Raw genomic sequence first — 25,977 nt, 5'->3', positions numbered from 1 at the left:
ATATAGAATCACATGACCTGTACACCTGACCTGGGCCATGTCATATTCGGCACACTAGCCTACAACTTATATGCAACTTGTATACTCAATAGTAGGCAAGTGCGGTGATTCAGAGTCCTGGGTTAAGTATGCCTTTAATACTCTTCATAAGTCTTTAGATGCTGTTAAAAGTGTGAGAAATTTGCCGGTCCCTGACCACAGTCTGGGAACCGCTGACGTTGAATGTCCTTGAGCTGGGATTTTTGGTGTGTTTCCTCAGACCTGCGAGATGGTACCTCAGGGTCTCCTCTTTGAAAACCTCCTCTTTTTATCGCATCATATATTACGAGGCTGCCGCAAAGGGGCAAGCCTCCCAGGCAATGCTTGCCAAAAATAATCAGTGTAATAATTTAACACAATTACATCTGTCTGCACAGTGGCCACGTGTCAAACTCTGATCATATGTTTGTGACTGTAACACTAGAATTCACAGACCTTCTATTTTCTCAGTAGGATGAGACATTTTTAAACCTGTTTTTTAAGCTTATTCCCCAATGTGATATGACATTTGGAATAACCCCTGTCACAGTGCTCTACCCTTCTTAGAAATGATGTTATAGGGTACTGCAGATCCATATGGAGGGTTCATAATTAATAACATCATGATATAATCAGTGAAAGGTCAGCTTCAATATTCCCCAGTCTTATGTACAATATTGTGTACAACTGATAGTATGTTCTGCATGTTACTGTACTGTACATTTTCCTTGGCATAATACTGTCATATCCTCCTTAATTCTCACTTGCTCTTTTTAAGTTCATGTGCTTGTACCACTGTTAAGTTCAATTTTAGTGCATTCAATTTACTGTAGCTATAGCTACGGTACGTTTGGTTATTCTGTGCTGAATGTGAGTTTTATTCAAATATGACTTAACACAGCACATGGCACAGATATAGTACATTTTTTTCAGATTATGAAATATTGCCCGGAGGTTAACAGTGATAGCACCGTGATTTTATATTTGTGTGCTTTAAGGAACTCCCAAGTCTCACCTTTCCCCTCCCTTGCTTGAAGGTAGCTCAGCACCGACTCCACTAGCGATTGGGCAGCCAAGGGTAGGGAGCGAGATCACGTGACAGAGTTTCTCGGTACAGGACGCCATTTTGGAGGAAAGTTTGGAATTTCGGATATATAGGAAGGAGAAAAAAACAGGAGGGGAGAGAAAGAGAAGTTTGGCTTGAGGGGAAAAATAAGGAAACATCAGGGGAAAGGATTTTTGGAGGAAGAACAACCAGTATGAGGGAAGGAGGACGTCGCTAATACATGGATTGAACTTCACATACGTCAACCTGAAAGTGGATTTGTTATTTCAGATTGTTTTAGTACTTGTAGCAGTCTCGCGGCAGTATATGTGGATTGTTGCGCTGACATAATTATGCACCGCACGACCCTCCTCCTGGTTGGTTGATGACCGGTCCGCTCCAATTTTCTGTCAAAGTTTATCAAAGTCCCAGGGCGAGCAAAGAGCGCAGGCGGCCAGTGTGCATGTCTTGCGAGGTCTGCTGAATCCCGTTCGCCACTGTCAGGTTTCTGAAGTGTGTCTCGCTGGCTGGCTGGCTGGCTTGCGAACCGGTGGGGATTTGGACGCCAATGCACAGATCGGATTCTCTGTTCGTTTGGTACCAAAGTAACCCTTAGTGCAGCTAGCTTGCTAGCTGACACTGTAAAATATTACAACAGATAGGTGCATAGCGCTTTGGCGATCAGGGGGAGAATTATTCGGCTTTCATGCGAAACGGAACAAACTCTCCCACTGGTACGGCCGCGCTAAGGACGTTTAAAATAAAAGGGTGTGTGTAGCGTGGGTTAAACACTGCGGCTAGATAGTTAGCGTTGTTATTTTATTGGCTTATTTGCTCATTACACCTGGATTATAACAATGCCAGTTAGAAAAAAAGGTGAGTCTCCCTTTGCGCCACTTTCGTACGTTTTTTTGTATAGATCACCATGGTTTAGTTGTGTCTGTGTTAGATCAGTGTGCTATAGCAAGCTAGCGGCTGTGTAAATTGGCGAGAACATGCAGCGAATGATTAATCAGCCGGCTAGTGGAAGAATACAGAGCAAGCACAACACATGGAAACACATTAGCCCACTAAAGCAACTGTTTCAATGCTTGAAGGAAGCACTCCGTTGTATCCAGTTTGTCGAGCTTGTTGCGTTACATGTCATGAAACAGTGGACGTGCGTGTCGCTGTAAATATCGAGCGCAATGTGTCAGTAACTACACCTTTTGGAGTAGTAGCCTACACCAAGTTAACTTGATAATTATTTTTAGCTTGGAAATCACTCTAACTTTGCTTATTAGTTCTGTAACTAATTTTGAATGTTGTTTCTTAGATGCTCAACGTGCACTGCAACTGCTGGAGGAATATCGGACTAAACTCAGTCAAACCGAGGACCGACAGCTGAGACACTCGATTGAGAGGGTTATCAACATTTTTCAGAGCAGTCTATTTCAGGCTCTCCTAGGTATCTACCACCTCACAAATATTATTGTCTTCATCCTTCTCTTCCTCAGTTTCCTCTGTGTGTGAATGATGTGTTCTCAGAATTCCAGGGTGTTTTCATTATAACATGAAAATATGATAAGATGTCAAGCGGATGCTTGGACAACTGACGCTCTTTGAATGTTTGCTATGTTTATCGTGTATTGTCTCGTAATAAATTGGCTTTTTAATGCAATTGTTAATTCAATACCCGATTGCAAAGACGGGACGTTTTTAGAATTTGCTGTCACCAAAACTGCCAGAGTAGGGCCGCGTTGTGCAGATTAACAAACCGTCAATGTAGCTGTCATTAGAGAAACTTATCGATTGCACTCCTACCTATTATGAAAAGAAACGTTTACAGTACAGTCACCATTTGGTTAATGATATTTTGTGTGTCGAAAAACCTGCTCGTCTGATTTAGCAAGCTCTTTCAATTTACCCCGTAAATTTACACATAATTTTAAGCTCGTGACCATGCATCTGAAACCACTTTCATTTGTGTAAGGAGTGCCTCTCGGCAGGTAGCTGCTATCCTGGCCCACTTAGACGTGAAAATAACTCTTAAACCTCTCAATAACACGCCTGGACGAGCTGATCCCGTGCCATTTGATAACATGGCTCCAAGTCTAGTATTTATTTTGCGCAGTATTAAGGTCTTGCTAATGATTGGGCAATTGTACAGTGCGTCTTACGTTGATGACTTGGTTTCCCTCTAAATGCTGACTGGGCAATTGAGGTAGTGGACGCATGAATGGCAAGCCTTGTTCTTTAGCAACTGCTGGACACATTTATAGATGTAGAAATGTCAGCCTGGGTCTGTTCATTGAATGGTCTGTGAACAGGGACTGAGTTTGTGAACTGTGTGTAATCTAGCCAGTTTCTTGGATTAGCACATTTTTAAAGTTGCAAAACTTTCTCATGATTATCCTGATATGGCTGCACACTATTTTATCCTTCTTTTTAATAGCTGGTCTGGCACGTCTGTTTTTTTTCCCCTTTCATTTGGCTGGTGGTCTATCTGAGTCTATTGTAGGGTCTTTGACAGTAACCTGGCATTTCAAACGGTGCCAAATAAAGGCTAAAGGCGACCACACCGGGCTGTGAGGTTTTAAAATCCCCAAGCGCCCGGGTGTGAGTTAACCCTGCACCCCCGGCTTTGAGTGCAGTCTCCAGAGAGGGTAACTGCACCCCCCCCCATAAATGTGGCCATCTCGATGACACTCATTGTAACCTGCTCCGAAACGTTTAGTGTTTCTTTGTAAACTGCTCCCAAAAGAAGGCTGGCGGTCGGATGTCTCAGTGCTGCTGTACGGAGTTAGATAAGCTGAGATTGTTACCATCTCAACCTATAGGCCAGCGGAGGATGGGCATCCCCCTTTCTTTCCAAGATTTCTTCCCTTCGTGGGTGACTGTTGGAAGGTTTTTCTCCCCACTGGGCAATTTTTACCTCATGCTATTTGGGGGCTTAGGCTTAGGGCTAGTATTTCCCCCTTTTCCCTTTCTTATTACTCTGTAAAGTGTCTTTGGGACAGTTGTCTGTGGAAAAACCTGGAATTTAATAAAATCTATATTTCGCTTGGGAACGGAAGGCTTTGCTTGTTACGACCTTCTCTTTCATTGTCCTATCACAGAGTGGCAGGGGCCAGCGCCAGTCTTCTCCTGAAAGGGCTCATGGGGGTGCAGGTTTTTGTTTTAACCCAGCACCTGATTCTACTAATTAACTCCTCATTAATTAGCATGTCAACCAAGACCTTGATGAGTGCAATCGGGGTGTCTTGGTGCTGGGCTAAAACACCGACCCTTTTCGGATAAAACTGGACAATCCTGGTTCAGAGCTTAGCTGAAATGCCCAGTTTCTCTCAAAATGAAGATGATTGTGTACACCCTTTTAGACCAGAGAGGAGCTCCAAGGAAAAGTGCAGTTTTTTCTTTTTGCTTAGCTGCCTGTTTTTTTTTCTTTTTTTCTTGTTCTTTGGAGCTGTCCTTTTTTACACTACATTTACATCTGAATGTTTTTGTAGTTCTTTGCTTCTTTAGGAAGCTGTTTGTAATTGAGGATGTGGTGAATGGGCAGTGTGTGCTTCCAGGTGGCTTGTAAGTTGACTGAAATTCCAGAAAAATCAACAGAACAGCAACTTTTTCCCCTCGTAAGATGTTAGGTCCATAATTCAATACATTGGGGAATTGTGAGTATTCCGGTCCGCATGTGTGGGCCTAATTCAACAGAGACGCTCTTGTTTCTGAAATGATATATCCGAGTAGCCTGACCAGCACAGTTTGGAGGCTGATCTCTTGTTTTGTTTTAATTTGGAATGGAAAAACATTAGTCGTTGTGACCTTTTGATGAATCTCACTGCGTGGCAGATAGGATAGCTGTCAGTATACAGGAGAAAATATATGAAAGACCTTCTAGAACATTCCAAACCAAAAATATGCATGTTAGCCAAAACCAGAAATATGTACTTTAGAAACACTTCTACATGTTCACATAACTTATTGTAAAAGCAGATTCAGCACGTCAGAATAGATGTTCATTTGTTAAACATTAAGACTATGTTTAACTTAAAGGTCAGCAGGCCTATACTTTGCTTAGAATTTCATCAGAAGTAAATGTTACTAGTGCACCTTGTGTAAACAATGGCAGTGTCCTAGTCTCTTCTCTCCTGTCATGGTTACTTGGGTAGCCTATATGATTTTCTCATAGAAACAACCACAAGCACAGTCTGCTAGAAACATAGAGATTATTGCGGCTTCAGTTGTGGCCTTTCCTTGGACACAGGCTGTTGTGTGTTTTGTCGAGTTAAATTGCCATTTTAATTTTTGCTCTAGAGCTGAACTGATTAACTACCCGTAAAATGTTACAGGGGCAAGCGGTGCCGCCAGGCTTGGAAAAAATAGCAACTGGGGGACCTGAAAGTTCAAAGTTGTTTGTCGACTGGTCAAAGTCCCTCTTGCATGTTCTCACCATGGAACATGATATGATGAACACATGCCTGTTGTATTAACCTGACTTTTAATAGTACAGTTAATCTACCAGGTGCAGGGGACATTTTAAGAGAAGTATTAGGCCTATATTTTTGGCCAGGTAATAATTTGTTTATTTTTGGTTTATTTTGCACAATAGGATTTAGCATCGACCACACACCCGGTTGTTCCCCCCTGTGGCCAGCCTAAAGTTTGTTCATACCCGAGCCAAAACACAGTTTACATAGTGTAGGTCTCATTTTCAGAATTGCCCGTGTCGTTTGTCACTTTGTGAATCAGTGCCTAGCACTGCAAGCTTTCAAACTTTTGCACCACAAAAACACAGCGAGGTGAGAACTCGCAGGGCCAGTCTGTACTGACTTTGCAACTTCTTTTTTTAACTTCCTTAGTTTTCCTTTTGTACAGTCAGAAAAGAGAAACCTTGTCATGGAACAAACATGTGCTGATATGGGGGTGGACGGTTCCGGGGCTGGAGGGCTGGTCTTTGTGCAGGTTTTTGTTTCTACCACTTACCCTGGCTAAATGAGCTAACTGGCTGCACACCCCAACACTGTGTTCATTCCTGGATTATATCTCAGTAGAACATTTCGTACAGGGACACAAGAATAGTCTTTGGCTGTCATTCATGCGCTTATCGAGAAATGTAGCTTTAATGTGAGATGGCGTAGATTTTAGGGCTAATTAAGTCATTAAGGCCAGGAGTTGGCATGAAAAGCTGAAACGGATACGGCCCTCGTTGGTCAGCTCTCTCTGATGCACACTGCTTTACAGTTTATTCTGTGGAGGGATCCTCTTGTTTCTGGAAGAATTTAATTGTTGGTTTTCTCGGTGGTCGTGAGAAAAGCCGCAAACTGAGAACCAGGCTATTTGCCAGCGTGCTGTTAAGGCGACACATCGATCGGCTCGTTTAACCGGTGCTTTCCCTTTTGATAGTTTATGTCAGACAAGGAAGCACTTCTTTATAGCTTGCCAGTTTATTTGGTTGTTTTATGAGCGTGCTTTGAATTATTTCCATAAACTCGTCGTCTAACAGTTAGACTTGTCTAGACCATTGTTTCCCAAGCTGTGGTGAGTTCTAGGTGGAATTGAAGTGGGCCTTGAAATGGCATGCAAAAAGAATAATTTTCTGGTAATGCTCTTGCTATGTGCACTGCATTATATTAGTTGTTTTGAAATGGTAGTAATTTTAAACAGTGAAGATATTCAGCCATGTACTAAGCTGTAAGTTGTGAGTCTAATGGTGTTTTCGAATGAAGCCAACAAACGGCTTTCACCCTGAATTGAATAAAGTGCTCAAGTTTATGATATGGACAAACCTACACTGCACTTGACTGTAAACTAATAAAATGATAACTCCGTCATTGCAATGACCCTGAAATATTCATGTAGCTAGCTGGTGCTGTTTGCAGAACCGACCACAGAAGATGTTTGAAAAGAGTTCAGCAGTTGTAAATAATGCATTATATTAATTCATATTATTAACAGTGCTGCATTGCGAGCCACTGAGGTAGATTTAATGCCTTGTGAATGTACCAAACGGATCTGTGTTGCAAGTACCTTGAAAAAATATCTTCATGGCATGACTACGATAAGAGCAAATGAGTAGGAGCTGACAGGCGAAAGTGAGGTAGTCCACATTCTTGTGTAGGAATGGTCTTCTCCACAGCGCAAAGCCTGCCGGCCCCTTTGGTCACTCCACATCATACATTTTGAATTAGTCACCGCTGGAGCACCAGTTCTACTGTAGAAGGGTTGTACAGGGTTCTGTTTAAGTCTTTGAAGAGTATGTTTCTTGGAATGATTTTGCAGAAGTTGGTGTTCTAGAACTCCATTGCTTCGCAATACCAGTAGGGATTGTTATCAGTATTAGAATGTTCAGTTAACTTAACTTAAGAATATTGGTGAGGTCACTCATTAAAGGGTTAAGTTCACAACATTAATGAAACAGAAATGTACAAATTGTGTATTTCAATCTCAGTTCAATTCAATTTTATTTGCATAGCCCTTTTTACAATACAAGATTATCACAAAGCATCTTTACAAAGAGCCCAGGCCTGAGCAAGAATAGGGCGACAGTGGCAAGGAAAAACTCCCTGACTAACAGGAAGAAACCTTGACCAGAACCAAGCTCAGGGTTTTTTTTTTTATTGAAATCTATCTTTAGTTAGTCTGGAAGATTTCTGATCATCTGCAGATCGATTCAGTTACCGCTCACTGGAAAAAGACGTGTGGAATGCGTGTCTCTGTCTTTAGTCACACGGCACTTTGAAGATTCTGGAAACATGTCACCCGCGTGGTCCTTGCCATGGAGATTAACCATGCCAGCCCAGCACATGACCATCAAACTGACCCTATTTCTGTAAGATGTATAGTTTTAGTTGTAGCCCCACACCCTCATGTAATGTACATGCTGTAATAATATTAATGATGTGAGAGTGACATTTTCTCAAAGCCAGATTGAGGTGGTGCTACTTTGTGACTCACTGATTTCAGCCAGTCATCGTCTTTTGCTGTTGGGATTGGAGCTTTTTCATTGGGACAAACGGGTTTGATTGACAGCTCTTTGTAGGTCCTCTTAATATGGATTTCACTCTTCCAGGGCCAGCTAATATCTCGTCAGGTGATTTCTCTTTATTTATCAGGCTCTGCACCATGGGTTTGCGTGTGCTTGGCCTTGCAAACATCCTGAAACCGGCATGTCGTTTAGTTTCTAACTCGTGATGTTGCGTCATGTATGTGTGCAGAACACGTGTGTGTATGTACACATGCCACACGGACACGCACACACCATACGCCCTCTTCCTTGTTTATATGTATGTTGCTAATGGGGAAAAGAAAAGATTTGCATGTCAGTTTCCAATTTCTGTGTCCTGAAGATATGTATGGACAGAGACTGTAAATTTGTTTTATCGCTCTGCTGGACATGATTACCTTCCCATAATCCTCTCTGCTGATTTGCTGCTTTTCCCCTCTTTACAGCAGAGGGGGGAGGGTGCGGTACGGTGGGTGCACAGAAGCGTTGAAGTGCAGTACTGACGAGCGTCTTATTGGCCAGAGATGTGCGTAGCCCCGCCCCTGCTCTTCCATTGGTCAGAGTCGTGAATGCCAGCTCGGATCCAGTTCGCCCTCCTCTGTTTCCCCCCGCTTTGTCTCTGTCAGACTTCCCACTGCGTTTGAGACTTTTGAACATGAGTGGCATAGTCATGACTATTTGTGTCCGTGAATGGGGGGGGGGGGGGGGGTGAATTTTCCTGAAGGAGTGGATGGCCCAGTTTAGACTAACGGCCCTGCTTAATTTAAATAATGTCCTTGACATTCACTGTGTATTTTTTTTTTTTTTTTTTAAACCCCCCACTAAAATACATTTTGTGCTATGGTTGCTGTGGTTGGATTCGACTGTGACCTGGAGGCCATCCCTAAGGCACGGTCATAAACTCAGTCCGTGGTCTATAAACTGAGAGCGATCATTCTTCTGTCACCGTGGCCCTTGTTTGGAGAGTTTGCACACAATGTTGAGTGACCACTCTGAAGAGAGGCATCGAGTTGTCAGTCTTTTGCGTTGCATGGTGAGATTTTGTCTGTGTAAGAACAGCTCCCATCTCGAACTAGACTGATCCTACTCAGACATTTTTTTGTACTTGATGATTCTCCAAAGTCTGTCCAGCTGCAAACTTTGCTGAGTTGATACTTTATTGAAAGGAAAATATAGGTTAGGCTAGTTTAGATTTTTTTATGCATTGGATGTGAAGAAGCAAATTAATTCCACTGGAAAATCATCAGCGGTCTACTTCTGAAAGACTTTCCCGATTTTGCTTGTATGGATATAAATCCTAATACTGGAAAATTTTGGTGTTGTAAGATTATCAGGTTTTGGACTTTCTTGATTACCTGCTAATTTAATACCTGAACTGTTACCATCTTAACCTGTAGGCCAGCGGAGGATGGGCATCCCCCTGTTGCCAGTTTCCTCTGAAGATCTCTTCCCATTGGGGAGTTTTGTCTTGCCACTGTTTGGGGGTTTTTCTTCTAAGGATTTGTTTACCTCATATGCTATTTGCGGGCTCAGGGCTGATATTTTCCATTTTTCTTCCCTTCTGTTACTCTGTAAAGCATCTTTGGGGGACCGTCTGCTGTGAAAAGCGCTTTGCAAATAAAATTGCTATGTTTATTTTTTTATCTCTACTGTGCAGATATTCTGTGGAGTACATTTCCTGTGTTAGCCCCTGCTACCTCAGCCCGTGGGGTCGTGTGCAGGCTTTCTCTATTAAAGACGTTCCATATCTGAGCAGGAGGCCTCTGTGGCTGGTGTGTGAACTGTCTGTAGGCCCTGGAGGAATCCTGTGCTTGTTTCTTCATCACGATTGTCTACTGTGTTGCTGACACCGCAAAACTTCATTCATCGGAGGAGGTCTACGTAAGACCACTACCACCACATGGAGAACTAGTGCAATACTTGGATGAAATAAGTGGTATTCTGTCATAAGACACACCCGTTATTCGTGGGAGAACGCATTTTAGCTGTGGTTTATGATGTTTTTATTCGCGCATTATTTTTGCACTCTGAAATTGAAAACCCCTACTTATTGAGCCAGACATTTTGTTAGTGGGTGTGCCAAAAGTTTTGGTGCAGTTCCAAGTATTCTGTATGAATGAGGCATTTAGCCTCAAATTACAGAAAACGGGAGTAATTTGAAGACCGTCTGTCATTATCTAGCATTCTATCTGTGTTTTCAGTGTTTATGGATGCATTTTCCCGACAAAATACGCTCGATGAAACTAATTTCATTTGAGAGCCCATAATAGTTTACAGTCCCAGCTAAGCAAACTCATTAGGCTGTAATTAGCTGGCAGCCAATAAAAGTTATCTGTGTTCTTTCCAGTCATGCCCTTGGGATGTCGAAGTCGTCCTGGTGGGTTTGGTGCAGTTCCACTAAATAAACAAAAATGAGGGAGCGTTTTTTTGTTACATTTTTTAAGCAGAGAAAGAAAATGGTGATATGTATATACCTGTGGTCAGGTGTGTGTGTATGTGTGATTGCGTTTGAAGGCTGTGGTTCAGGTGCTTGGTGTGCCCGGCTGCAAGGAAACCAGACTCTCTGTTTGATTGCTGAGCTCCGTTGCATTGCAGAAGTTTCTCCTTCCTCCCTTTCAAAAGAGAAAGATAAGATAAGCAACTTTGTTGTCCCAAAGGAAATCTGCCTTGGACACAACAGTACCTGTTTTGTAAAATACAAATACAGTCATCAACCCCACTTTGAACTTGCCCATGTTTGCACTTGGATACATCATACTTATATACAGTAAATACTGTATATGCAACATACAGTAGCGAATACATTCATAAGAAGTAGTATGGCCCTGGTTTCAGTGGTGTTTTAGTTTAGTTTCATCGGCTGCCTTTCACCATCGTTAAATTTCCCCACTGCCCACATTGATACTAAAATGATACTAAAATAGGAAGTATAAAATAACACGGACCCAGCTAATTTCAATAGCCTGGGTCTGCCTCTGTGAAAGGACTTGCAGAAGTCACAGGCTGAACCAGGAGTGAATCAACAGTACATAAGTGGCTAAAACCCACCTTTTCAGACTACATGCTTTTCAGACTACGTGCATGCAGCTCTACTTTTATTTTGACTGAGGCAAACAACTCGACAGTAACACTTAGTTGATTAATTGTGTATCACTCACTCCAGTGGTGTTTGCCTACCATGTTAAATGCACTTCTGTAAGTGATTGTATGGTAGTAAGCAGTAATTGATTCAGCTCGGCATTAAATTAAAGTGTAACCACCGGACCTTGTCGGAGTCGTGTTTCTAGTAAAAATGCCTCTAAGCAGGGTTAATAAGATAGAATGTTTGTGTTGCTGTTGTTGGATAATTTAATTCGTTGCTTGGACCTTAAAGCCTCAACACAGATGTTTACTATTTGTGGAACTTAATCGGGCAAACGTATATGTGGCCAATGTATAAAATCCATGCAGTTCAGAAAATAACCATATGCATATCTTACTTTGTTTTCATGGTTGAACAGAGATGCTCTTCTGCATACCACTGTTGTAATGTGTGGTTATCTGCTTTCATGTCACCTTCCTCTCAGCTTTGACCAGTCTGGCCAGTCTGGCCTTTCTCCTCGAACCTCTCTCATTAACAGCACGTTTTTGCGCGCAGAACTGCTGCTCACTGCAAACTCTAGAGACTGTTGTGCGTGAAAATCACACAAGATCAGCAGTTTCTGAGATGCTCAAACTCAAATCATTCCACGGTCAAAGTCACTTACATCACGTCTTCCCCATTTTCACATTTGGTCTGAACAACAGCTGAACCTCTTGACCATGTCGGTATGCTTTTATGCATTTAGTCGCTGCCACATGATTGGCTGATTTAAATATTTGCATTAACAAGCTGGTGTACAGCTCACCTAATAAAGTCCTCACTGAGTGTATATCTATTTGCCAGTTTGTTGTGTTAAGTGTACCGTGAGTCTGCCTGTCTGGAAAGCAGCTCTCCCGTCTCAGACAGTAAAGGTATTGATCGATACACAGGCACTCGGGTGAAGTGTTAACTCCAGAGAAGTGAAGCGTGCGTGTTCAGTAAGTGATGTATTGATGTAGTCAAACGGCAGACTGCAGCCCTCCTGTTTGTTCGCCGTCTCCTGTTGAAGGGAGAACGGGTCGGACAAATAACTCTTTGCATTTCTGTGCCACTCTTTTAAGTGCCAAAAGTCCTAAATGTGTGGGTGTTGTTAAGGCCTCGTCTCAAGCAGGGCCGTGAACTGTTCATGGACGATAAGGAAAGGGGAGATGTCGGGGTCAACATGGTCATGTGGAACATGTCCGATTACTTTCATTTTCTTTCTCCAGGAAGATGCATTGTTGTGCGTGTCTATACTCCCTGCTAGTACTTATCAGTGTATCATATAGGATTTATTGTTCAGTAGTAGTACTACTAGGCGGCACGGATGGTGCAGTGGGTAGCACTGCCGCCTCACAGCAAGGAGGTCCTGGGTTCGAATCCCTGTCGGCAAGGGCCTCTCTGTGCGGAGTTTGCATGTTCTCCCCGTGTCTGCGTGGGTTTCCTCCGGGTACTCCGGATTCCTCCCACAGTCCAAAGACATGCAGGTTAGGCTGATTGGAGAGTCTAAATTGCCCATAGGTATGAGTGTGTGAGTGAATGGTGTGTGCCCTGCGATGGACTGGCGACCTGTCCAGGGTGTATTCCTGCCTTTCGGCCAATGTATGCTGGGATAGGCTCCAGCCCCCCTGCAACCCTGTTCAGGATAAGCGGGTTCAGATAATGGATGAATGGATGGAGTAGTACTACTAATAGTAGTCTTTCTCTGAAGACTTTCCTTTCGGTAAAGTCTGTGTCTGTGGCAGAAGAAATCCCATAATGCAGCTGTATTCGTGTGCGTTTTCGTTACCCTTTCCATGCCGACGGCTTGTGAACCGAGCCTAGATTCACCGCACTCTACTTGGATCTCGCATCTCCTCGGTCTATATTTAGGGAATCTTGAACGGTGCGAGGGGAAAATAGTTCCCCCGGGCTATTTAAAGACTGGGATGATCCGAAAAGCCCCTCTCCAGTGGTCCGAAGGCACCGGTCTGTTCCTTTACCAAGGGAAAGCGAGAGATTTGCATGGATTAAATGTCTGATTAATTTCTCCATTGTTTAAGCAAGTTCCTTTAATAATTGATGGGTTATTGATGGAATGATAATTGAATAATTTTGCTTATAAATAAAGGGCTGTCGCAGACAGTAAGCCCTTTAGCACTGGGTGTGCATTTTGAACAGGGTTTTCAACAAAACAAAATGGATGTCGCTGGGGAGCCAATGCAAATGACTAGTTTCCAACTGGTTGTTCTAAATTACTGTTTTTATAATAAATTAAATGTCTGTAACTACTTGTTATGGTATTGTGTAGTACAGTCATAAGCATTTTCTTTCCACTGTTCTACATGTCATGTAATGACAGACTTGCGTGTTTTAATATGGCCTGGGTTTGGCTCTGATGACTTCTCCTCTGTTTGTGCCTTCCCTACCAAGTCAAAGGCCTGGGGTGAACCAAGCGGCAAAACCGGGCTTCTTTTTTGGTACTAATTTCCTGGTGTTATAGAGAGACGCTGCTAACTAGCGCCACTGTGGTTGGCACCGGTGTGTACTGTTTAAGTTATTGTGTTATAAGGACAGTACAGCAATACTTTGTGGACGAATCAGAGACAGTTTGCATCACTGCTGAGTCACTCTCCACTGCCCTACTGCAAAGTCTCTGGCTCCAGATTGTACAACATGGCGGCACCAGTCAACTTGACTTCCTCGGTTTCAAAAAGCTTTTCGCGACCCCATGGATAGTCAGTGGGTGATGTAACAGGCACTTGGTCCATATTTCTTCTGCAGTCTTTGGAGCCGACCTTTTGCTCAGCCTGAGGCAATGTTCCTGGACCTGACGTTGCGTTTTCAAGGTGGACAGGTTTTGGGGACAGTTAAAATAGCATCGCAATGTCCGTTGTTCACCTCCTGCTCTGGAATTTAAAGTATTTAAAATATATATGCTCAGAGCTGAATCTCACAATGTGAGTTTGACTCATGGGTGTGATTGCTGTTGATGAGACTAATTAGACTTCCCAGCTATGTGACACGGTGTGACTCTACTCAGTCACTGCTCTGTAGTCTACAGATCTTCTGTCCCAACAGCCATTTGACTGCCTCAGGCTGGGGTTAGATTACAGCTCAATTTCCCTCCCATTTAGTGCTAATTTATATCGGGGAAGTTATTTTACTGGTTGGTTCAGTTCCTCGAGAGGAATTGGGAAGTCTGTTTAGAATTTCTTGTTGATTTTGGCTGTGGCTTCAGCAATCAGTTGCACTTATCCTTTTTAACTGATATGGAGACCACTTAATATTTTCATAATTCGTTAAAAAAAAAAAAAAAAAAAATTACTATTGTAATTATTGTTGCAATTTGATCCACCTTTGAACATGTTGACACATCTCCTCCTTTCATGACATAAATATAGTGGTCTTATCCAGAGTGACTTGCAATGTCGGGGAAATGGAAGTGTATTCACTTGATAAAAATCATTCATCTCAAGCTTTCATATAATAAATGTTGTATGCTACGCAGTGCTTTGCGCTCTGTGATGTGAAAGTGATTGTGCAGAAGGCAATTACTTGATGTAGCTAGTCAGTGACTGGGATTAGTTAGCGGGTGGGTGTGCTGGCAGACTGGGATTAGTTATGGGTCATGTATGCTGAGTGACTTGGATTAGTTAGGGTCTGTATGTTTCTATGCTGAATGACTGGGATTTGTTAGGGGGTGGGTATGCAGGGCCATTGGGATTGGTTAGGGTCTTGTAGAGGCTAAATGACTGGGATTAGTTGGAAGGTTGTGTATATGCTGAGTGAGTGAGATTAGTTGGGCCAACACTAGAGAAACGCCACTGTCATATCAACCTTAATAATAAATGTTCTAGTTCCCAGTTAAACATGTAAAAAAACATTTATTTGAAACCTTAGTTTTTTTTTATATTACATCCCTTCTTACTGAGAGTGTACAGCAAGCTCTCTAGGAATACCACAGAGCGAAACTATGCAATAGCACACAGGCCCTTGCTATGCTGACACTGATTTGTGTCTTAAAGGCTGTGGGGGAAACTCTCCGGTTGCCAGTCGAACACAGTGGGCTGCCCTACCGCCCAGAGCCTGTTTCTGTACGCTGCTGGCTGCCCTACCGTCCAGAGCCTGTTTCTCTACCCTGCTGGCTGCCCTGCTGCCCCAGAGCCTGTTTCTCTACCCTGCTGGCTACCCTGCTGCCCCAGAGCCTGTTTCTCTACCCTGCTGGCTGCCCTGCTGCCCCAGAGCCTGTTTCTCTGCCCTGCCGCCCCAGAGCCTGTCTCTCTGCCCTGCTGCCCCAGAGCCTGTCTCTCTACCCTGCTGCACCAGAGCCTGTCTCTCTGCCCTGCTGCCCCAGAGCCTGTCTCTCTGCCCTGCTGCCCCAGAGCCTGTCTCTCTACCCTGCTGCCCCAGAGCCTGTCTCTCTGCCCTGCCGCCCCAGAGCCTGTCTCTCTGCCCTGCTGCCCCAGAGCCTGTCTCTCTGCCCTGCTGCCCCAGAGCCTGTCTCTCTACCCTGCTGCCCCAGAGCCTGTCTCTCTGCCCTGCTGGCTGCCCTGCTGCCCCAGAGCCTGTCTCTCTGCCCTGCTGTACCAGAGCCTGTCTCTCTGCCCTGCTGCCCCAGAGCCTGTCTCTCTGCCCTGCTGCCCCAGAGCCTGTCTCTCTGCCCTGCTGCCCCAGAGCCTGTCTCTCTGCCCTGCTGCCCCAGAGCCTGTCTCTCTGCCCTGCTGCCCCAGAGCCTGTCTCTCTACCCTGCTGCCCCAGAGCCTGTCTCTCTGCCCTGCCGCCCCAGAGCCTGTTTCTCTACCCTGTGGGCTGCCTGAATGTAGGCGTGTGCCCGTTTGTCCTGTGTTTACTCATCTGGTAACACCCAAGGTTCATGTTTGCTGTGGTCAACTGGACTGTGCCTACTTAACCTAGCTGCCTGGTGTCAGTAAGCACCGTATGGTCCCCAAAAAAAGACACTCAATCAAGAATTTCCAGGAGCTAAATACTGAGAAATCCCATTCTCTGAATGTCTCTGTGCCCGTTTGCCCTGTCACTCAATACTGCATGTCACTAATTCACATGGTCATACTGTTTACCCAGTCACTTAATACAAGTGATTAAATCAGTCTGTGCCATTCGCCAAATGACCCAATATGACAGCGCATGAGGTCAGGCAGGATGACAATTCAGTAATTCTCTCCATTCTTCAGTTTGCTGCATCATTCAAAATGGCAATTTCCTCAACCGTTTAATAATTCAATTTCCTAAATTGCTCAGTACTCAAGTTCCCTCAATCGTTCCATACCATTGTGACACTGAAAACTACAATTCACTAAATCTGCCAGGAGCACAGTTCCCTAAAACGTTGGCTATGCCAGTCATCTGAAATATGGTCGGACTGCGTGAAATATGATCAGATTTAATGCAGCCGAACGGCGGAAAGGATAGCTTTTGCTGTGTATGGGTGCGTATCAAAGTGTCCTTTCAAACAAGGACCCGTAGGGCTGGGGACAGGAGCGTGGAGGCTTTGTTCTTCAAACGGGCCGTGAATACAGTGGATCCCTTTCATTTCACTGAAGGGGTTCGCCATCTCCCCCCCCAAAGTACTTTTATCCTCCATGTAATATTGAGATGCTTTTGTTTCCGTGGTGAGGAGACAAAGGGGTGGGTGGATGGAGGGGCAGGGTTTAACCCTTTGAAGAGTAGGTTTTTTTGGAAAATGTGGTCTAGAACTCTTAACTGTTGCCTTCAGTTACCAGTAGTGATTGTTACATCACCATTACAATGTTCAGAACATTCTAACCATGCATTTGGGTGGTTGGAGGGGCGGGTTTAACCCTTTGAAGGAAAATTGTAAGCGAGTGTTCTAGAACTCTGACTTGTTTTCAGTTACCAGTGGTGATTGTTACATCAGCATAAGAATGTTCAGTTCAGAACATTCTAATCATGCATTTGTGATCTCACAGCTCTCACATAATTGGTGTAGTTCTTCCCTCTCAGTATCATTTTGAATTGAAATCAATTAAATACTTTATCACTCTAGCAGCATAAGAAGGTTCAGTGCCTTTCTGTGGCGAGGGCATTAAGTATATAGGTATTAATACATTTATGACTTATTGTCACTGTATTTTATGGGGCTTATCTGTGCGCTGGCACAGTCCCCGGAAGCCCTGCCTTTTGGTCTTCAAAAATAAGGGTAGTTCCCCCTCATGGGCCCACAAGGTTATGTTTTGCATGTTATTATAGGCACATTTTCCCTTTTTCTCCTTGAAAATTGCTAGGGCTACCCATCAATAGGAATTGGATGCATTTACAAGTGGAGTGATTTGTACAAGTGGGGACAGCTTGCTCTCTGTTAATATGCTCACTGCCTCATAGATTTGTAGGGGAAAGAAAACTATTCAGGTCCGCTGAATTTTAGTGTGGGTCCTGGTGAGATTCATTCATTTTTGTGCCTTGAGTGTGTATCTTAAAATGAGTTCACACATTTCAAATGATGTAGCCTACTATAATCTGTTGGGTCACACTGCATTTGAGTAGTTAGGGAACTGGGCTTGTACGCTGAAGGCTACGAGTTTGATTCCCAGTTGGGCCAGTGCTGTGGTACAATTAAGTAGGGCACATACCCCTTTGAAGAGCAGGTATTTTGGAATGTTTTTCTAAATCCTAAATCGGTGTTCTAGAACTCTCATTGCTTTCATTACCAGTAGTGATTGTTACATCAGCATTAGAATGTTCAGGTAAGAACATTCTAATCACCTATTTCTGGCCTCACACCTTAAAGAGGTAACCTGAATCTGTTGAGCAAATGTCCAGCTGATTACATGGATAGTGTGTACAGATTTAATCTGTGGATAAGACCTTCGGTGAAATATAATATGATCTAATTATGATCAAAATTTTTTTGGGCTGGTAATATTTGCTGATAAAACTGTTTTGTTTACAGCGAAGCAGCCCTGGCATGATAGCAACTGCTGTGATTCAGTGCTAGCTAGCACTCCCATAAACTCTGTACATTTGCATTTTGTAGGTGCAGTGTCCCCCCCCCCTTTGTGTTTGCATGGAAATGATGTAAATCCACGTCTATGGTACAGGCACCTCTGGGGGAGGCATGAACGTCTGTGGTGCTTCTGTCGTAAGGCCATCCGATGCTGCACAGATTTGCCCTGGAAACGAGATTACCGGAGGATTTAGCAGAGCTGCCAGGCTCGATCATTATGTCACCCAACACGCTCACAGATACGGGATCAAGGGTTTCCCAAACGCTTCAGGATTATTGGGGGGTGGGGGAGTCCTTAAAGCTGGGGTAGTATTATTTTGGTGCTATTGTGGTAATATCTGGTGAAATCCTCTTCACATTCCGACAGCTAGCAATAAACCAACTGCACTGGGGGGGGGGGGATATCTGACAAGTTTCAGGGACTTCAGTTTTTCATCGCTCCCTGTAGCTGACAACCAATGAGGGAAGCTCTCAGCCAGGAGGCGGGCCTACCTGTGGTGCGCATCCCTCAGAGGCTGACTGGAAAGGAGGGGGTGGGTTTTTCGCCACTGTATACGCTCAAAATCTTTCTTCTGCCCAGATTCTGCTCACGCCCAAAGATTGGCTTCCCCAGCTTTAATAATACATGCAGCTGAAACTGGATTATCGTCAGATAAAATTGATTTGGCCTATTTGAGAGTGCACATTGTTTGCTGTTAAAATTAAGTTCTGAGCTGGCAGTATAAAGTGCTCTGTATGTTGCACGTAGAATACCAGCTCAGAAAAAGCCACTTTAAATCCCAGTGAGTTTGTGTGAGACTTGTGGAATTGCATCTTTGATGAAAGTGAAGTGAAGTTTGTCAGGATATCTGCAGGTTTTTAAGTTTGTTATTTGTTGAAATGCAGTGCAGTTGGAGGCTGGGATATTCTGCTTTTCTCTTCAGGAAGTTGTGAAATACTGAGATCTGCAGCCATGCAAAACACTGAGCGAGTTCAAATCACTGCTCTACCACTGCGACTGTTTACTACTACTACTACTACTGCTAATACTACTGCTACTGCTACTGCTGCTGTTCCTAATACTACTCCTGCTACAACTGTTACTACTACTGCTAATACTAATACTACTGCTACTGCTACTGCTACAACTGTTACTGCTGCTGCTGCTACTACTGCTACTGCTACAACTGTTACTACTGCTACTACTGCTGCTGCTACTGCTACTGCTACTGCTACAACTGTTACTGCTGCAACTGTTACTACTACTGCTACTGCTGCTGCTACTGCTACTACTGCTACTGCTACTGCTACTGCTGCTACTACTGCTACAACTGTTACTACTACTGCTACTGCTGCTGCTACAACTGTTACTACTACTGCTACTGCTGCTGCTGCTGCTACTGCTACTACTACAACTGTTACTACTACTACTACTGCTACTGCTGCTGCTACTGCTACTACTACTACTGCTACTGCTGCTGCTACAACTGTTGTTACTACTACTGCTACTGCTGCTGCTACTACTGTTACTACTACTGCTACTGCTACAACTGTTACTACTACTGCTATTTCTCCTGCTACTAATATAACTGTCTCTACTACTTCTACTACTGCTAATTCTACTGCTGCTGCTACAACTGTTACTACTACTGCTAATACTAATACTACTGCTACTACTGCTACTGCTACAACTGTTACTGCTGCTGCTGCTACTGCTACTGCTACAACTGTTACTACTGCTACTACTGCTACTGCTGCTGCTACTGCTACTACTACAACTGTTACTACTACTGCTACTACTGCTACTGCTGCTGCTACTGCTACTACTACTACTGCTACTGCTGCTGCTACAACTGTTACTACTACTGCTACTGCTGCTGCTACTACTGTTACTACTACTACTACTGCTACTGCTACAACTGTTACTACTACTGCTATTACTCCTGCTACTAATATAACTGTTTCTACTACTTCTACTACTGCTAATTCTACTGCTGCTGCTACAACTGTTACTACTACTGCTAATACTAATACTACTGCTACAATTGTTACTACTACTACTGCTACTGCTACTAGTACTACTGCTATTACAACTACTGTTACAACAACTGCTGCCTCTGCTATTGCTGCTGCCACTACTGTGACTATTATTAGTATTACTACTACTATTAATACTACGACAGTACATACTACATACAGTGTACAGTTACTCCCATAGATCTGTTCTGGTCGGACCTCTGTAAAGCGTAGGTGCCTTGCTGCCATCTGCTGTAGATAAGCAGCAGAGATGGTCAGTAGATTTATGGTAATATCACTGTCCTGTAATAAATAATAAAGGGGAACTGCATTGTTGAAACGCTCTGGGCCTACTCTGCCAGCACTGAGTGTGCTGAGCTCGTTCTGAGAGTGTGAGCGTGTGTGTTCAGGACCAGCTGTTTCCAGCGGGTTGACTGCGTTTGTACGACACGGTTACGCCGTGGGAGGGGCAGCGCTCGGCCCCTGATTGGATGTTTCAATGGGACGTGAAAATTACAGGACTTCCTGTCTGCTAAGCAGCAGGGCTGGGGGAAAAAAAGAGAACTTCAGAGGTCTGCTCTAATCTGACAACTCTCTCTGGAGACTGAGAGCTGTCAGATGTTTTGGGTCATGCTTTCGCTTTGAGTTCCTGCTTTGTTCCTGTTCCTCTGCCCCTCCCCCCCGTTGCTAAGCGACTCCTGTCTGTGACAGAGCGGGTAGTCAGATGACCTCTCGATAGCCTACATTGTCATTAAGAAAAAACACTACTGCAGAAGGTACCTGTTATATTGTTGCTAGTGTGCATTATGTGTGATGTCTGACTGTCTGCTGGCCATTTAGAAAGTGAGTGGGGATTTCATACAGTAATCACCGGGAAACAGACATGCTAAGAGGCTGACAGACAGAGTGGGATTGAAAGACAGACAGATGTGTGCTCAGCGAGTGGGACAGTCAGACAGTCAGAGACAGACATACAGACAGGCACACACACAGACCGACACATGTTTTCTTAGAGTGGGATACAAGTGTTTGCTGTGAGAGTGGGATGAACAGACAGAAGCACAGACAGACGGACGGACAGACATGTCCTGAGAGAGTGGGAAGAACAGACAGACAGACGCATGTGTGCTGAGAGTGGGATTGACAGACAGACAGACAGACAGACAGACATGTGCTGAGACGGTGGGATGGACGGACAGACTGACAGACATGTGCTGTGAATGGGATGGACAGACAGACGGAAGGACAGACAGACAGAAAGACGGAAGGACAGACAGACAGACAGACAGACAGACGGAAGGACAGACAGACAGACGGAAGGACAGACAGACAGATGTAAGGACAGACAGACAGACAGACGTGTGCTGTGAATGGCATGAACAGACAGAAGGACAGATAGACAGACGGAAGGACAGACAGACAGACGGAAGGACAGACAGACAGACGGAAGGACAGACAGACAGACGGAAGGACAGACAGACAGACAGACGGAAGGACAGACAGACAGACAGACGGAAGGACAGACAGACAGACGGAAGGACAGACAGACAGACGGAAGGACAGACAGACAGACAGACAGACAGACAGACAGACATGTGCTGTGAATGGCATGAACAGACGGAAGGACAGCCAGACAGACGGAAGGACAGCCAGACAGACGGAAGGACAGACAGACAGACAGACAGACAGACAGACAGACAGACGGAAGGACAGACGGAAGGACAGACAGACAGACAGACAGACAGACAGACAGACAGACAGACAGACGGAAGGACAGACCGACAGACAGACAGAAGGACAGACAGACAGACGGAAGGACAGACAGACAGACAGACGGAAGGACAGACAGACAGACAGACGGAAGGACAGACAGACAGACAGACGGAAGGACAGACAGACAGACAGATGGAAGGACAGACAGACAGACGGAAGGACAGACAGACGGAAGGACAGACAGACAGACGGAAGGACAGACAGACAGACGGAAGGACAGACAGACAGACAGACAGACAGACATGTGCTGTGAATGGGATGGACAGACAGACGGAAGGACAGACAGACAGAAAGACGGAAGGACAGACAGACAGACAGACAGACGGAAGGACAGACAGACAGACGGAAGGACAGACAGACAGACGGAAGGACAGACAGACAGATGTAAGGACAGACAGACAGACAGACGTGTGCTGTGAATGGCATGAACAGACAGAAGGACAGATAGACAGACGGAAGGACAGACAGACAGACGGAAGGACAGACAGACAGACGGAAGGACAGACAGACGGAAGGACAGACAGACAGACAGACAGACATGTGCTGTGAATGGCATGAACAGACGGAAGGACAGCCAGACAGACGGAAGGACAGCCAGACAGACGGAAGGACAGACAGACAGACAGACAGACAGACAGACAGACAGACAGACAGACGGAAGGACAGACGGAAGGACAGACAGACAGACAGACAGACGGAAGGACAGACCGACAGACAGACAGAAGGACAGACAGACAGACAGAAGGACAGACAGACAGACGGAAGGACAGACAGACAGACAGACAGACGGAAGGACAGACAGACAGACAGACGGAAGGACAGACAGACAGACAGACGGAAGGACAGACAGACAGACAGACGGAAGGACAGACAGACAGACAGATGGAAGGACAGACAGACAGACGGAAGGACAGACAGACAGACGGAAGGACAGACAGACAGACAGACATGTGCTGTGAATGGCATGAACAGACGGAAGGACAGACAGACAGACGGAAGGACAGACAGACAGACGGAAGGACAGACCGACAGACAGACAGAAGGACAGACAGACAGACAGACAGACAGACAGAAGGACAGACAGACAGAAGGACAGACAGACAGACAGACGGAAGGACAGACAGACAGACAGACGGAAGGACAGACAGACAGACAGACAGACGGAAGGACAGACAGACAGACAGACAGACGTGTGCTGTGAATGGCATGAACAGACAGAAGGACAGACAGACGGACAGACAGAACTGGGTCGAGTCGCACAGATCCTGTCCGTGTGGCGGTCTCAGCTCTGCCAGGAAACCGGAGCGGAGGGGAAGAACCTGACCTGAGACGGGCTACAGAAGTATTTACTCTGATAAATCCTGTCACTCTACTGCACAGACCAGCAGCTGTCCTGAGCCCTGTATCCCAGCCATGAAGCTGCCAGGGCTAACTCTGCTTTCCTCTGTTCTGACCCTGGCAGAACCACATGTGCAAGACGGGGGGCGCTGTTTGTGGGTCCCGTAGCTGCACCCCAGGCGTATTCAGCTGCCCAGGATCCAATGCTGTCTGCCTCAGAGACATTTCCACTTCCTCCTTCTCATTGCTCTTGTATCCGGGTGTCACTGACTACTTTTACATGCAGTCATATTCCCATATTATTTTCCGAATAAGATTCAGGTCATGTAAACCGTATTTCCTGATTTAATATACAGAATATTCTGAATATGGCATATTCCGATGAACACATGGATACGCCACATAAGGCAATATTATTGGAGTGCTGTTTGGGCATGGTTACAGCTTATTCAGAATAACTATCTCATTCGGGGTTTTCACAACAGTCTGCAACACAAATGGACTTTGGGTGTTGCTTACAGCCACACTGTTGTACAGTGTTGCTTAGAGCTCTTATACAGAACGACTTACAGAAGTGGAGTATTAGTATTATTTTATTTGGTGTGTCAGGTTAATGGCTGTGCATATTTTGAGAAGGCACCTGCTTTATTCACACATGCACTATTAATCTGTTTTATGAATAGTGCAGGGTGATCGTTTGACTAGTGATCCATTTTAAAAAGGGATTTGGCCCATGAGCACCATCTTAAAGAGAGTTCTGGCCCCCTGGTTGTAGTTTGAGCCCTGCTCTAAGATTAATATCGGTACTGTACAGAGATGTCTCTCACAGGACTGTAGCACTCAAGTGTGCAGCTTTAAAAATGACATGATTTGCATGACTTAGTTCAAAGAGTGTTGATCAGCCAAGTGAATATGAATTAATGAATGAAGTGTGAGTTCCCTTAACCTTTCGAAGAGCAGGTTTTTTGGAACTAGTGGACCCCCTGTGTATACTGGTTTTTCTTCCGATCAGTTTCAACCTTTTCACAAGCTGTTAATATGTGCTTTTCATGCTTGGAGGAATTATTAACCTCTTGAACCATATTATGTCAGAAATGGCTACATATGCAAGAAGAATAAAATCATATGTTCATATTGTGTGTATTGTACTGTATTGCAAACCAATACATAAAGACAGTAACATGTTTTGGTGAATCAATGGGCTAATTAGGTCATTCGACACAGTTCAATTCGCTCACAATGGTTTGCCTCGTTATCATTTGCTTTGTCTTTGAATTTTTTTCTACCAAATTGTTAGTTTTAGTGGCCATGTGTCCACACTTTCACCAATTCTTTCCTGTCTTTAAGTTATGCACTTAAACATACACGGCAATCGATCAAAGGGTGCAGGATCGAGGCTGGGAACCAGTGTTCTAGAACATTTCTGTCAATTTCCAGTAGTGATTGTGACATCAGCATTAGAATGTTCAGTTAAGAACATTATTTGCGTATTTGGGATGTCACACCCTAGAAAGGGTTAACAGGATGGACTGAACTCGTGGCACTTGTCTTGGGTTAAATTTCCTGCTGGACGAAGTGCAGTTTTTCCCTGGTGCTGTAGAGTAATGTGTGGACACCAGGATTCTGAAGTTTGTTCCCACTTCATCCATCCAACTTTATCTTTGTCCCTGCAGCGCCTGCCAAAAGCATCCCAATTACTCTAGTCCTCCTCCTCCACACTCCTTGTGGGTGTACTAGCCATCATTTTTGGCAATAGGTGCATGCCGGGATGTAATGTACATTATTAATGCATGGACCACACCTGTGTGGTCACTCCTCCTTTCCCATAAAGATTTCCGTGTATGATCATTTAATGCTATAGTCCCCCAATGATGCATACTACCAGCAGGGCTGAGTTTGCAGAACCCTGTTTATTAATGTGGAGTTATTCTTTGTTAACAGGGCCACACTCTTGACATGATTTAAAATGGTGATAGAGAAGAACGTACGGTGACGATGGTCCTTCACACGGCGAGGTTGGGTTCTTTTGTGCGTTTTGTGGTTAATTTTCTACCGGCATTCAAACCGAACTGCCGACAACGGTTTTTTGTTCAAGGAAGCCACAGTTTTAAAGGCCAGAGCCTTTTTTTTTTGGAGGAACCAGCTCCAGCAGATGACAGAAGTGCCCCAATTTTTTTCTGTGACTTTTCAATAACAGCACTTAGAGTGGTTATGCAACCGTAATTGCATTAGCATTTTAACACCGTTTCGGGATGACGGGTCTTTGTTTGGGCTTTGTTAAAGTTCACTTGGGAAGCTATGTTGGCAGTACGGGGTTTTAGGAAGTGAGGTGGATTACAGTTTGTGGGTAGCTGACACGTGATGGAACGGTGTGAAAGGCAACATTCGTTTTTATGTTTTTACCCATTAGCATTTGCGCTAGTTTGGAGGTAAGGGTGAGGTCCTGTTTTTATCCATTAGCCTTAGTGCTAGCGTGGAGGTAAGAGTGAAATTCTGTTTTTACCCAGCACCCTTGGCGTTAACATGGAGGTAACAGACCTCCTATTTTTACCCATCGGGCTTAGCGTTAGCATGGAGGTAAGACTCTATTTCAGTACAAGGATGAGTGCCACTCTGAAAAGAACCTCACCACGTCACCTTATCTGCTAGGCTTTGATAAGACAGTCAATGCCCAGTTGTACAGCTTCCAGCTTCCAAATATGCTTTCAAATTGCAGAGAAAATTGGGGAAGGCAGGCACCTAAACAAGGAATTGTTGAG

General features: G+C 44.5%; 1 protein-coding gene across 15 annotated transcripts in view; it reads left to right on the top strand.

The window, feature by feature from the left end:
- The first annotated feature begins 1,135 nt into the window (after positions 1–1,135).
- Positions 1,136–25,977, top strand: part of dlg1a (discs large MAGUK scaffold protein 1a) — a 173,991-nt gene continuing 149,149 nt past the window's right edge. For all 15 annotated transcript variants that reach the window (XM_061240220.1, XM_061240219.1, XM_061240217.1 and 12 more), the window contains exons 1-2: positions 1,136–1,939; positions 2,379–2,510. In XM_061240220.1, coding sequence (XP_061096204.1) covers positions 1,921–1,939; positions 2,379–2,510 — 151 coding nt within the window. In that variant the 5' untranslated portion in view covers positions 1,136–1,920. The remainder of the gene's footprint in view (positions 1,940–2,378; positions 2,511–25,977) is intronic.

This window comes from Conger conger, chromosome 4 (assembly GCF_963514075.1).
Source record: "Conger conger chromosome 4, fConCon1.1, whole genome shotgun sequence".
NCBI classification, from domain to species: Eukaryota; Metazoa; Chordata; class Actinopteri; order Anguilliformes; family Congridae; genus Conger; species Conger conger.
Note: the sequence above shows the minus strand (reverse complement) of the source record. Positions and strands in the feature narration are given on the sequence as shown.